This window comes from Plecotus auritus (assembly GCF_963455305.1).
Source record: "Plecotus auritus genome assembly, chromosome: X".
Lineage (NCBI taxonomy): Eukaryota > Metazoa > Chordata > Mammalia > Chiroptera > Vespertilionidae > Plecotus > Plecotus auritus.
In genome coordinates this window covers 79,319,689-79,334,179 of record NC_137784.1, presented here as the reverse complement: position 1 = coordinate 79,334,179, position 14,491 = coordinate 79,319,689, and the positions used below count along the sequence as shown (strand labels likewise).

The 14,491-nt window shown below is 38.1% G+C and overlaps 1 protein-coding gene across 1 annotated transcript; it reads left to right on the top strand.

The window, feature by feature from the left end:
• Nucleotides 1-212: 212 nt before the first annotated feature.
• RAB9B (RAB9B, member RAS oncogene family) lies at nt 213-10,520 on the top strand. The gene is made up of 3 exons (XM_080653025.1): nt 213-352; nt 5,592-5,660; nt 7,048-10,520. Exon 3 carries the CDS (start codon nt 7,090-7,092, stop codon nt 7,693-7,695), a length of 606 nt encoding a protein of 201 aa, XP_080509151.1. The 5' UTR covers nt 213-352; nt 5,592-5,660; nt 7,048-7,089; the 3' UTR covers nt 7,696-10,520.
• Nucleotides 10,521-14,491: the final 3,971 nt, after the last annotated feature.

Genomic DNA, 14,491 nt, shown 5'->3' with positions numbered 1-14,491 from the left:
CTGAGTTGGACACTGAGCACGAAAGAAAACTGAGCGAGACAGGGTGCGCTCTGGACCTGCGAGGGCCAGAGACAGCCAGGTCCCCAGCAACAAGAAAGGGGCCCGAGGAGGCGGCGCGGGCCCCGCCCCCTCCCCTCTCAGGCGCGGGCTCGAGACGCTGCGCGGCAGTAACGGCGGGCGGGCGCGAGCAGCAGCTGTCAGGCCACCGAGGTCCAAGCTGCACTTGCTGCCCCACTGAGGACCGGGAGGCAGTAGGAGCAGTGACAGTGTCGCTGAGGAGCCTGGCGGCCAGCTCCCAGAGCTGACTGCCTAGTGCCCGTGGCTCTCTTCTATCTTTGTCCCATTGTGTCGGGTAAGGTGACTGTGCGTGGGCAGGGAGCAAGGCCAACAGCCGGGACCCCAGAGGCCCGGAGGTGGGGTGTTTGGGGAAAGATGGATAAAGGGAGGTCTAGGTGATTTCCGAGGGCACTCGCACCTTGGGGAAGGGACCTCGGTGGTGCAGGGGTCGCAGTTGGGGGGTAGATGACTGTTTGAGGTGGGGGGGTCGTTGCTGAGTAATCCAAGCGGCTACCAGAGCCGGGCAGGGAGGGGTAGGACTCCGTGGGGAACGGGTGTGGCTCAGTGCGCATGCGCCACGGCCTCTGGTTCTAAGAGCTGGGGGTGAGATGAGAGGACCTGGGTCCGAGGTAGCTGAAATTATGCGTGGCATCTCACTTTTTAGATCCCCAGTGCTAACAATGCCCCTGTCATAGAGATGACAACATTCCCAGTCTCCTAAAGAAGCTTCTCCCGGTACCTTGATCACTTACCCAAACCTTACCTATTTGTCTCTAGCTAGTCTACTTGGGAAGAAGTGGCCTGGGGACAGTGTCAAATTGCTATCTAGTGTGCCTTCAGGCTCATAGCCACGGAGCTGTCATCCTGAGGAATGAAAGGTTAGAGGTGAAATTCCACATTGGTCCCTTCTAGATGCATATAAGATCTAAATATGGACATAAATGTGTGAATAGCATTTCAGCGGCATGACAGCTGTGACTCTTGGACTCAGTGCATGGATGTAGCTGATAACTTGTTAGCTCTACTAAATGAATCCAGTGTACACGTCAGAGGGCTCACCTGCTAGGAACCCCACCACCACCACTAAGCATCAGGTTGAATTGGAAATAACCTACACCATTTGAGGTGGAGGAACTCAGAGATTTTGTCATTTCTTATTTGTATTGATTTTCACATAGATTAAAGAAAGCCTCTCCCAGTTCTCCAGTGCAGTATTAACAAACATTGTGCCAGGAATCAACAGTGAGTTGAGTAGCCTCAACCAGTATGTCACCACAAGATGGGCTTTCCTTACAGCCCCAACTATGGCTCCTCTCCTGTGCAGATTGCAGCCAGTGCCACTCTCACCCACTGCTTAGCTCTCCCCTGCTGCTCTTCCCCCACCCCCCAGCCATGCAGTACAATCCCTCTCAAGACTTGCTCCCAATCTGCACTATGGATTTGAGCATCATTCTACCCATGGCAACTGAATTGACTTGCCAATTTGCATTTCTATCACTCTTTTCTCCATCATCACACTAAAATGTACTATTTTCAAAGCTTCAACCTCTTTCTCATGATTGTACTGCCTCCTCCCTCACCTCCATTCCCACCCCCAACTAAATACAATCAGTGGGTGCCAGCACAGCAGATTCAGAAGGTTTCAAGTATGTTGAAGAGCAAAGAAAGCTGGCAAGTATCTGTTATATGAATTCCTAATTCACCTTACTGTCTAAGATGTATACCCTGATTGAAAAAAAAGTGAATAAGTTATCCTTAGAGAATGCTTGTTAATCTATTTGGGGCCGTGGGATAGGAAAGGACAATTGCATCTCTAGGATAGTTGGTCTGTTAAAGCGAGATCTTTCTCTGAATAGGACCAAAATCAGAATAAACATTTTAGTCCAAATCCTAACCTGATATGGGATCCATAAACGATGTATAAGTGGTTTGACTTACCTATTGAATGTACTTAGAGTTATCAAAGGGTTCTTTTGCCTACATTGTTATCTTTTTTCAAGGTTTGGTTTAAATTTGGCATATTCTGGGGGAGCAAATCAATTTTTCCTCCCCCAGAATATGCCAAATTTAAATCAAAACTTGAAAAAAGATAACAATGTACTAAAGAAGATCACACTCATTTTCAGTGATGATGATGATAGTGGGGATGCCAGTAACCACTGAAAACATGAAATGAAGATAATTATTCTCCTCTTGTTTTTTTATGGGAATGGAGAGATCTGTATGCTTATTTTTAAAATGTGAGGGGAGGGGAGGGAAACTTGAGTATTTCAACCAACTTTCAACAGGTGGAATTCCTGTTAAATTCCATCTAGAAAGTGACCCATATAAGACCATAACTTCTGCTCTTTAGTCACCTTATAAATAATAGTATTTGGATTTCTTACAGAACTGTGGCTCTATTGTACCTTGGCATAAAGTTAGAGGCATTAGTTTTTGGCACCTACTTAAACAGTTAATTAATGAACAAATATTTATTGATTAGCCATATGGGGACCCTGGTGCTGCATGTTCAAGTGTCTTCAAAGACGTATACAAACAAGGGCCTTACTATCTGGGAATTTAAAATTTGGTTGTGTCAGAAAGATATACTTGTAAAAAAGGTTTTGGTAACAAAATAAGGTGGTATAATGCTACTGTTTCAACTGTAAACCATGAGATCTGAAGCTTATATGTTAATTTGTAAACTCCTTGAGGGTAAGACCTCACCTAAAACATGTATGCATGTCCAACAGTGAGTGCTCAAGTGATTAAGCTTTGCAAAATAGATTAGGTAAGGAGAAACCAGAGGCAAGGGAGAGAACAGGCGGGAAGCTTTCATAATAGATTAGGTGCAAGAAAATGTGGGCCAAAATGAGGATGATAGCAGAGGATCAGACAAGAATATTCCAAGGAAAAATCAGCAGGATTTAGTGACTGAAGGCAAGGTGACAAGCCTTAACTGTACAGTATTCATCTCTACTTCCAGCAAACAAACAAGAGTTGGAGACAGCAGAGGTAAATAGAGGGTCACCTTAGTAAGGAAACAGCACCCAATAGGCACTCAAATGTTTCTCAAGCAGCAGTAGCAGGATTGGACCAGAAGACCCTTAAGGTCCCTCCACACTGAGATTCTGTGGTATATGCAGATGCTCAAAATTATTGGGAAACAAGGCATTCTCAAATATGGAAGACAAAGAAAAGGAAGAATTCTTATATTCCTACTGGCAGGCCCTTTTGAGAAGAAGGGTTAATACTGAGTCATAAGGCTCCCAGCAGTGAGTGAAAGGAGGTGGAGGAGCAAGAGGAACAAACACCTCAAACCAAAAATTTCAATAAATGCATACATATCTTTGCAGGCTTCATAAGTTATTCATTCCCCAACCCCCCCGAATCCTATGAGTTAAGTAGGTATTATCAGTTCTATTTTTATACAGGACAATATTGAAACACAGTAAGATTAAGTGACCTGTCCAATTTCATAAAATAAATTAATGGGAAAGCAGCGATGAAGACTCTTATCTCCTGATTGCTGCCAGCCCAGTGCACTTGACATTGAACCACATTGCTTTTCCTCCCTATGTACCCAGAAGTTATGTGTGCACATGACCAAATAGGGAATGCACAAGCAACTGCAGCATTATCTCAGATAGTTATTAATACTTCATCATTATTCCTGGAGCTGAGTATTTGGTTTCCATATGCACTCAGTCCTTCATCTGCTGTATCTGCAGTCAGGAAACTAGAGTTAGTAAGTCATTGAATGATATGAACATCTGTTTGCTAGATACTTAAAGAAGCTCATTTGGCACAAGCCCTTAATACTACCGGTATTGTGCCCAAGTTTTCTCTTCCTTCTGTTACTTTTTTAATTGAGAGTTCAAGAGTTCTGTTCTGAAAGTTATCCCACAGACAAGTATTAAAAATAAAGAGGTTACTAACACTTGTTTCATCACCATTTAAAGAAATATTTATTACTTGAGCTAGTGCCAAAGACAGCAGTTTGAGAACAGAAAAAAAGAGGGCAAAAATAAAGAATTGTGGGAAACTTGAGAATTCTTTAGAATAGATATAGACCAAGAAGGAGAACAAAGTCTATCAATTTAAAAGACATTATTTAAATTCATAATTACTAATTTATATTTCTAATAAATCCCTTATAATATTCTTTATTTATATTTGAAGAAAATAACATGATGAACAAAATAGGTCCAGAGACCTGGAAGTATGGAACAGATTTACAGATCTTAGAAGGAAGGGAGGGCAGGAAGAGAACTTATATGCATATATGCATAGCCCATGGACACAGATAATAGTGCAGTGAAGGCCTGGGGTGTGGGAGGAAGCAGGGTGGCGGGAAGCAGAGAGGGCGGGGGGGGGGGGGGAATGGGAGACATCTATAATACTCTTAACAATAAAAATAAATTTTAAAAATTACATGAGATTATTAAGCAAGAGAGATTGTTTTTTAAAGTTTCTTTATTCCTCACTATGAAAGAATACTCAACAAATCTAAGAACTGTTTTTCTTTTTAGACCAGTATACTTTTTAAAATACATATATTTTTATTGATTTCAGAGAGGAAGGGAGAGGGAGAGAGAGAGAGAAACATCAATGGTAAGAGAGAATCATTGATTGGCTACCTCCTGCATGCTCCACACTGGGGGTCAAGCCCACAACCTAGGCATGTGCCCTGACCAGGAATTGAACTATGACCTCCTGGTCATTGCTCAACCACTAAGCCACGCTGGCTGGGTGACCAGTATTCTTTTTTTTTTTTTAACTTTATTTTTATTGTTGACACTATTACAGATGTCCCCCATCTCCCCCCCTTTGCCCACTTCCACCCAGCCCCCACCCCTCCCCCTCTGGCCATCCCATGCTGTTTAGACCAGTATTCTTGATGATGATTAAATAAGATTCTTGCCATAATTAACTAAAATGTTAAATGAAGTTGCGTTTGAATTTAATAAAGCCAGTTAAATACTAAAACTTGTGTTCAAGACAGATGATCAAAATTAATGAGTAAAATAGTTAGCCAATAGAATATATTATAAATAGGGAATCCCCAAACATAAATTTTTCTTCTCTGATCTTGTGAAATCAAATGCAGAGACAAACTCAAAGAAGATTGCTGAGTGTGCTAGAAAGTTCTTAGAGATGGGAACATTGATAGGTATAAAGGGAAGGAGTTTCATCTCTGACATAGAATCTCAGCATATCTTAGCTTTCTCTGTGCTTTCCCTTTCCCAAATATCTTCTACTGTGAATATCACTTGCTTTGATTTACTTTGAATGGAGAGTTCAATAAAGAGACAATATAAAAGTTTAAAAATTACATAAAGTACACTCAAATTAGGACAAGTTTAAGTTCTTGAAATAAAATTATTTGTCCATATTAAACATTTATAGCATTTTAAACTCAAGTATATTTATGAAAAGCATTCTCTGTAGGTAACTTGAGGTTGGTCTGTTGTTTTCCTGACTTGAGTATAATATATATATATTTTATTATAGATTTTTTAAAAAATAATGTTTCCCAATTTGTTTTTTAGAATCCTAGAACAGAAAAAAAAAAAAAAACCAACAAGAAAAAGACAAGATTGTGACAAAGACCCAACTGGGTAGGTTTATATTTTATACTCAACTGGATAGATATATATTTTATATGTTTTTCATTGGAACTTCTAAAAATGACTATTTAGAAAAATATATGATTAGTACACATGCACACCAATATAATTTTAAGGACTACTGAGGGTTTTTTAAATTACATTTCAAATAATATATTTGACTCCAGAAACACTTTTGCATGTGCTGTTTGATTAATGATTACTTTTCATCTCTTTGGGTCTCATGCATAAATAACACCCAATTAACATCATCATTGTTGAGTTTCCACAATGGAGCTGATGTGAAAGAACCTAACAGAATCTAGTACAATAAGCATTTGATCTTTTATCTTTTTTTATACATATATTTTATTGATTTTTTTTTTTTACAGAGAGGAAGGGAGAGGGATAGAGAGTTAGAAACATCAATGAGAGAGAAGCATCAATCAGCTGCCTCCTGCACACCCCCTACTGGGGATGTGCCTGCGACCAAGGTACATGCCCTTGACCGGAATTGACCCTTCAGTCCCCAGGCCGACACTCTATCCACTGAGCCAAACCGGTTAGGGCTGATCTTTTTATCTTAAGATGCATTCTAGGTATTTCATGTATAGACATGTTATGGAGGTAACAAAAGGGTTCAGTATAATTATTAGTACTTTAGAGGTTACAATATGTTTCTTTAGTGCTAGTATAGAATTAGAATCTACTAGTAAAACTAAAAATTAATAAGCTATTCTAGATATTCTTCCTGAGTGACAGCTATTATATTGGTACCAGTCAACTATCATCAACTTAACTGCTATTGTTCCATGAAGAAAAGATTATGGATGATCCTTTACTTGTGAGGGCATCCATATTAATGCAAGTATAATAAGGCAAATGCCAGAAGAAACTTGACCTTTTTCTCTCTTTCAACTTTGGTCTAATTCTAACCTAAACCTCTCCTGACAGAATTCTAACTTATGCAGCCTTCTCTCCTCAGTACATCATTAACAGACTTCAAACTCCAATTCAATTTCATACTATTTGCCTGTTTAGAACTGTCAAAATCTGAAGCTAATATGGTTACACATTTGAGTGGCATTCCTGTTCTAGGTTTTCTCATCTAAGAGAAAACAGGGTCAAAACTGAACCAAATTGCAGCACCATTTGCTAGTCCACTTATCCATGGCATTCAGCCATTCCTGGCAGAGACAATAGACCTCAGACTAGCAAGACCTATTTTCTCCCTCATGCAAAAAGAGTTTTATTCCTTCTGCTATACTATATCAGTTAATGAGCATGAATTGAGAGAAGCTAAATTAGAAGGCTCCATAATTCAGAGAAATTTATTATGAAGTTGATTTCCATTTCAAGTTTTAACTGTTTTCCCTCTCATTTGTTATTTTATTTTCAGGTTATCTTGGTTAGAAACTCTTCCCCATCTGGTGCTGCAACAATGAGTGGTAAATCCCTGCTCTTAAAAGTCATTCTCTTGGGTGATGGTGGAGTTGGGAAAAGCTCGCTTATGAACCGTTATGTAACAAATAAATTTGACTCCCAGGCTTTTCACACCATAGGGGTAGAGTTCTTAAATCGAGATCTGGAGGTAGATGGACGTTTTGTAACTCTCCAGATCTGGGACACTGCAGGGCAGGAACGTTTCAAGAGCCTTAGAACACCCTTCTACAGGGGAGCAGACTGCTGCCTCTTGACCTTCAGTGTGGATGACCGACAGAGCTTTGAGAACCTTGGTAACTGGCAGAAAGAATTCATCTACTATGCAGATGTGAAAGACCCTGAGCACTTCCCCTTTGTAGTTCTGGGTAACAAGGTAGACAAAGAGGATAGGCAAGTGACTACTGAGGAGGCACAAGCCTGGTGCATAGAGAATGGAGATTACCCTTATCTAGAGACAAGTGCCAAAGATGATACTAATGTGACAGTGGCCTTTGAAGAAGCTGTCAGGCAGGTGTTGGCTGTAGAGGAACAGTTGGAGCATTGCATGTTAGGTCACACTATTGACTTGAATGGTGGTTCCAAAGCAGGATCTTCATGTTGTTAAAAGTAAGAAGACTTTTAAAGATGTACCCCAAATTGGTCAATCGATAGTGTAAGAATAACTGTGCCCCTCTAAAACTGTGCACACACAAAAAAGAAAGGGTAAGAGATAAGGTTGTAATTGTTAATTAGAGCCTTTCACGCTAAAGTTGTAGAGCAACTTTTTAAAAAGTGCTTTATCAAGCCAAGTGTATTTTGTGTGATTTCTGCTATTTCCTTCTTGTGTGCATCAGGACATTTCAGAAAACTTTAGTCCTGAGAGATTTAAGAATTTTTTTCAAATCACAGTTTAAACTTAGAACCCAGCTGCATGAAGGAATTAAAGAGCTATAGCTATTCCTTAAAGTGTTCCATTAATCAGCTAACAAATGTCACCACCAACTCTTGCCAAGCAGTTTCTGACATGTCTGCCAAAGGGGGAAAATAATACTCTGAGCTTTATTACAATAAAATAATAATGCAAACAAGTATTTCCTAAGCTTGAATTATAAAGACATTGTAATGATTAGGAATACAAAAGTATAATGATGTATCCTGCCTTGTTTAAACCTTTATGTATGCTTTGCTGCCATCTGAGCTTTTCAAAATATACCATCTCAATAAGAGATACACTGATGACACTGGAAATTGATTATACTCCTTGTGTTTGAAGTAACAGGGTACTAGAGAATGTATTATGCTTAAATATGCCAACCACCCTTGCAAATAAATGGTTGGTCTGATTTTACTTCATAAGTCTACTTTTGCTGCCTAGGGATGTTTCTTCTCTGACAACCTCTTATCAATTTAGCGATGCTGCTTAGTATATGGCTTTGGATGCAGTGCTCTCTGCTCATAATTTTGATGGTCTTTTGGTCCATCATGTTGTGCTCTCAGAGAAGCCTTCAGAAAAGAGTGGGGGATAATGGGCTTTTCTCACAAGGTTCCTTAACTCCAATATTTATTGTATAAGAAGAAACTGGGTGTTTTGGTTTTTTTTTTGTTGTTGTTGTACTGTATGTTCAGCTGGCCAAACTAGGATATTAAAAGTGACAAGAGAGCAGACTTTAACCCAGCATTAGAATTAATTTCTCATAATTAGAATTGTCCAACAGTGGAATGGACTGCCTTAATAGTAAACTTTCCAGTAAAAATATTCAAGTAGATGCTGGATGACCATCTGTTAAAATACCATTAAAAGGATTTCTGTACTGGCTGAATGTTTCTTTTCACGTCCCTTCCAGCTCTAAGTTCTATAAATCTATAAGCTACAAACTACATTTCAGTGCCATGTTATAATTAGATGTATCTTAAGACAATAGCTAAGACTATGGAGAGGGACTTTTAAAATGCTCAAACTATTCTGGGATCAGCATTTAACAGTAACTACGTAGCTCTATCTTTTGCTTTTGTAATATGGCAGGAAAAATTCTTGAAATCTGAGTAATCATTGTGTGCCCAGATATAAATTTCCTAAAGATAAGATATTAAAATACAAAAGTGGTTGTCAAAATTTGATTACTATGACTGCCAGCTATCTATATGCATTCTGGTTCTTGTTGGTTGACTTGTTTGTCCTGCATAGTTTTTTATCTGTACTTTTTAAACATCTATGATAAAAATAGTGACCCAAGTTAGTGAGGAACAGTTATAAATGACCCCCAAAAGAGAGCTGGGCCAAGGAGGGGGTGGGAGCTTTCACAAGAATACAGCTTAGAACTCTCCATTGTAGTCACATATGGAATCAGCCTTACACATAAGACCTTATGTGCTTTAAGAGCTCTGGGACTTTTTGGCCACCTAGCCAAATTGAAGATGGCATTTCAATCCAGTCATACTCAATATTTCCAATTTAAATATAGTCCTGACCCCATCGGCAAACTAACTTTTATGCCAGAAGTCAAAGACAGAACTGGGACCCTGTAGCTCATAAGAATTGGTCCCTATCCTGCATATGCCTATAGCCAGCCACACTGGTTTCCAAATTCTATGATCATTTTGCTACAATCATGTTAGGGTGGAAATCTGTACATCAGAACTGTTAAATGCTAACTGTTTTAAAGTGCATGAGACCTGGGGCCTTCTCTTTCTACTTGCACTCTGCTTAAAATAGTTTCTATTTGTAGATCTCAGGCCTTCATAAAGACCTCCATTTACTCACAAAAGTACTTGTCTGTATCAGAATGGCATGTGGTCATTTAAGTAAAAAAAAAAAAATTGTGTGGATATCCCATTTATAGGTCTCCTGTCCATTCATCACAAGTGTTAATTTTATTGGCAGGTTAGCTGAAGCCCCTTTCCTCTTAGCCATGCCAACTTTTTTTCTGCTAATCACTACACAATATGTTTAAAAAGCATTTAACGTAAAGTGACAAAAAACAGTGGCATTTTAGTGAGCAATACTCAGTGAGGTGTTGATGTGTAATTTGAATAAGATTTAAAAACACCAAAAGCTGAGATCTGTGAGTTTTGGGAACTGTGCATATAGGCTTATGTTCAGTGCAGTATTTTCAGTAGTTTTTTTCATGAACACTAAGTTTTTGAATAAGCTATTTCTAATTGAAACTATACTGTTTTTCCATGGTTCATTACAATGTCATACAGAATATTTATTTTGTATTTTCATCTATTGGGCTAATATCAGGGGGCCTCAGATTCCATATGTCTTCAGTGGATTGATAAATTTCAGGTTAATTTGTGCCTGCCTCAGCCATCTCTACTTTATCCTGAGGTATTTCACAATCCTCTTGTTGCAGGTGCTGCTAAAAACTCAAAATTGTGTATCAGATCTCTTGTTTCAACTGTAAAAAGTCATCTGTGTTAAAGTAAATAAAAAGTGCTTTTTGAATAACCTGTATACAATGCTTGTGCTTCTTTCCTTTTTCTCTTTTTGAGTAACTGGTGGGTGTGACAGACAGTACTTATCAATCAAGTCACTCTTTCAGACTGCATTGCATGTGGCCTCTGGATCATTTTTTCACGTGGTACTCCAAGCAGCTATTACCTAGTGATCATACAGATACTCCTCTATTGATTGGAAAATAAACTAAAAATATTAAGGTGGGAAAGTTCCTTTTATTTTATGCCACTTTTTAATGTATGAAGAGTGTTGGGACTGGAAATTGGATCTTGACTCTCCACTTTATGTCTTCATTACAATTTAAACCAAATGCTAAAGTACCACAGAATATAAACAGAATATACATATTCCTTTTATTTTCTTGACTGGTATACTGTCCAGATTTTAGGAAACATGAAAATATAGGTGAAATAAATCAGAAAACAGGATAATTTTGTTAACTATTCTGTTCTCTTGTTTCCATATATTGGAATTTAAAGCTTAGCATCAACTGGTTTGAATGTACATGGTGGCAATTTTAAAATTATGGACTCAAGTACCTCCACAGCACATAATTTCATTTTATTTATTCCATCTGTTTCAGCTTTAGCCATCTTTTCTCCTCGTTCTACTTTTGCCTGTGGGAACAGATTTTTTTGCCACCTGTAGTGTTTTTATCTCTGAGAATAATCATTTTACAGATTATCAGACTCTGCTTCAAATAAAGCACCTGAAATCTTTTTATTAGGTTACTAGAGGCCTGGTGCATGAAAATTCATGCACTGGAGGGGGTGTCCCTCAGGCCGGCCTGCCCCCTCTCACAGTCCGGGAGCCCTCAGGGGCGGGAGGCAACCCAGCAATCAGGGGAAGGCAACGCACCCATCACACCTCTGCTGCTGCCACTGCCAGCAGCGCAAGCCTTGGCTGGCCCTGGTTACCTGAGCCTCGGGCCGGCCCTGGGCGGCTGGGGAGCTGAGGGTAGGTCCAGCCGTACCATGCACCTGCCACCCTCCCTGCCCCCCATCCCCCCCGGCTGGGCTGAAAGGATTGTGGGACTCTGGCGGGGCTGAGGGAACTGGGCACCACCATCTTGTGGCTTTGTCACGGCATGATGGTAAATTTGCATAGTCCCTCTTTATTAGATAAGATAATGATGTAACTTTTAATCTATAGAAGATCATATAGTTATAAGCCTCTTAAAAAAGGATTTGCTCATTCCAAACTGATATTTTAAAATCAGAAAACTAGCTTTCTATCTTTGCTATTTTTCTGCCTGATTGATAGCCCAGTGGGAAATCTTCTCTTGATGTCTTAAGAAATAGAATAGATCCTCATTTTTTTTTGGAAATAGTTTGCCTATGATCCTTCCAGAAACTAGAGGGTGTGGAATAGATGGTTTTCCTTCAATTCTGTAATTGAAATTTTAAAACACTGGAAATTTGAGGCATCAATTTCAGTAATTTCAGTATAGGAGTTGGTATGGGCATCTTTGCTTCTATTTTAACTACCTGCAGTAGTTCTAACTGAAACAATTTATTTTTACTCCAGTGATCCAGATAATAATTTCACTTTTTTTCTCTTTTTGCTATAGAGATGTAGGATTTATTACAGCAGAGTGCTTCTCTTAATCTTGATTATAGGGCAGGTAAACTGTGATATACTTTTCGATAAAATGTTAACATATATGCATGAGTTTTTCCAGATTGGTCTCTTTCTTCCTTTTGCCTTTATTGAGGTATAATTGAGAAATAAAACTGAATTTATTTAAGGTGTTCAACTTGATGATTTGATATATATAAATACTGTGAAATAATTACCACAATCAAGCTAATTAACATAGCCATCACCTCACAGAGTTACCTTTTTTTCTGTCTTTAATTTCCTCAAGTTATCATCACAAATAAAGCCCTCATTCTTTATTCCTTTCTCTTTAAGAAAAGAAAGAGATAATAATAGAAACTAGGCATATTTAAAGAAAGGATATTAAATACCCCCTTATTGATATATTTATAAAAACTGTTAAGCAAGGATCTGCCTTTTATTTTGCTAGAGGAAGTGGTGATGTTTGTATGAGGTTTTGCTTTGTTTTTGAGGGGTGAGGGGTTACTTAGTGCTTTCCCAGTGAGAATAAGTGTCTTCACAGCTTAAGATGTGAAGGAATTGTCACCTTTAGTCATATTAAAACTACTGCAGTGATCTGTGTGTCTTTGCAAATTTCTTTGTCTTCTCCAAGGCAACATGGAGAATTTTGGTTCAGCCATATTTAAGTGCCTTTTTAAACGGTGGGTTTTGTGAGTGCAAGTATGTATATTTTTTAGCCAGCTGTCAATTCCTTTTATGCTCTATGAATTATGGGTAAATGCGTAATAAGTCTCGCTATAGCACTCTTGAATTTTAGCCAAACATGTCAAACTGCACTTTCTCTACTTAAACTGATTGATAAAAAGGAATTGAGAAATGTTGCTTTAATGAAAGAAATAGCTCTGAATTCAACATTAGGTATATTGATTAGAGTAAAAATACAAATCACGTGGTGCATTTGTGAGGAAACAAGAGATCAGTTTATCTCTTCTCATTTCTCCTTCACTTTTCTTGGCTGCCATAGAAACAACACATCCAAGGGTGTGTTCCTTAACATGTTGCTCAATATAGAATCTCCTGATAGATTAAAAAGTGTTGGTATAACATTTGAATCATCTATTTTTCTATTTGTTTCCAACAGGAAAACTGTGTCACCTGTAAATACTTTAAAACTTTGTCTTTATTTTTTTCTGATTACAAAAGTTATACACACTCATGGTAAAAAAAAATGAGGAACAAAAGAAACAGAAAAGCATGATAAAGAAAAAAAAAGTCATCTGTAACTCTATTATCCTGAGGTAGCCAAATTTTATATTACTTTTTAATGTGTATTTTTTATATTTACATAACAAAATTTATATCATATTGCACACACTGACTAATCTTTTCACTTGATAATATAGGACTTTTATCTGTCATCATATATTCTTCTAGGAATTATATTTAATGCTTGCATAATATTCTATTGAAAAATTTACTATAATATATGTAATCAAAGAGCTATTGCTAGACATTTGTTTTCCAACTGTCTCCTTTTTATAAAATAAAACTGTGGTGAACATCCCTAATATTAATCTTAATTCACATCTCTGTTTATTTCAAATAAGTAAGATTTATGGGTCAAAGAATATGGATTTTAATATATAATTGACAAATTTCCCTCTAGAAAGTTGTCCCAAATTACTTCAATACCAGTAGAATAAGAGACCTACCAGTCACTCATAAAATATTAGCTTACTTTTTAACCACATTTGCCCAATTGGATGGGTGAAAAATGAGCTCATGTTTTGATTTGCATTTCTTTTACTCTGAGAGTGAATAGTTGTGCATATATTTATTAACCTTTTGTTTCCTGAGTTGAATAGCCCATTCTAGTCCCTTAGCCCATTTGTGATGGGAAACTTTTTGTTTCTTATTGAGTACTAGAAACTCTTTTTATATTATAGATATTAACCTTTCATCTTATTCATATTGCTGGTTTTCTGCAATTTTATTCCATATCTCTTCCCTGTTAACTGTGTTTATGCTACTTTTAAAAAATACTGACACTTAGGCTGTTTTCAGATTTTAGCTATTGTAAATTGTGCTGTTATGAACATAGGGGTGCATATATCCTTTCTGATTGGTGTTTCTAGTTTCTTAGGATATATTCCTAGAAGTGGGATTACTGGGTCAAATGGGAGTTCCATTTTTAGTTTTTTGAGGAAACTCCATACTGTTCTCCACAGTGGCTGCACCAGTCTGCATTCCCACCAGCAGTGCACGAGGGTTCCTTTTTCTCCGCATCCTCGCCAGCACTTGTCGTTCGTTGATTTTTTTTTAATATATTTTATTGATATTTCACAGAGAGGAAGGGAGAGGGATAGAGAGCTAGAAACATCGATGAGAGAGAAACATCAAT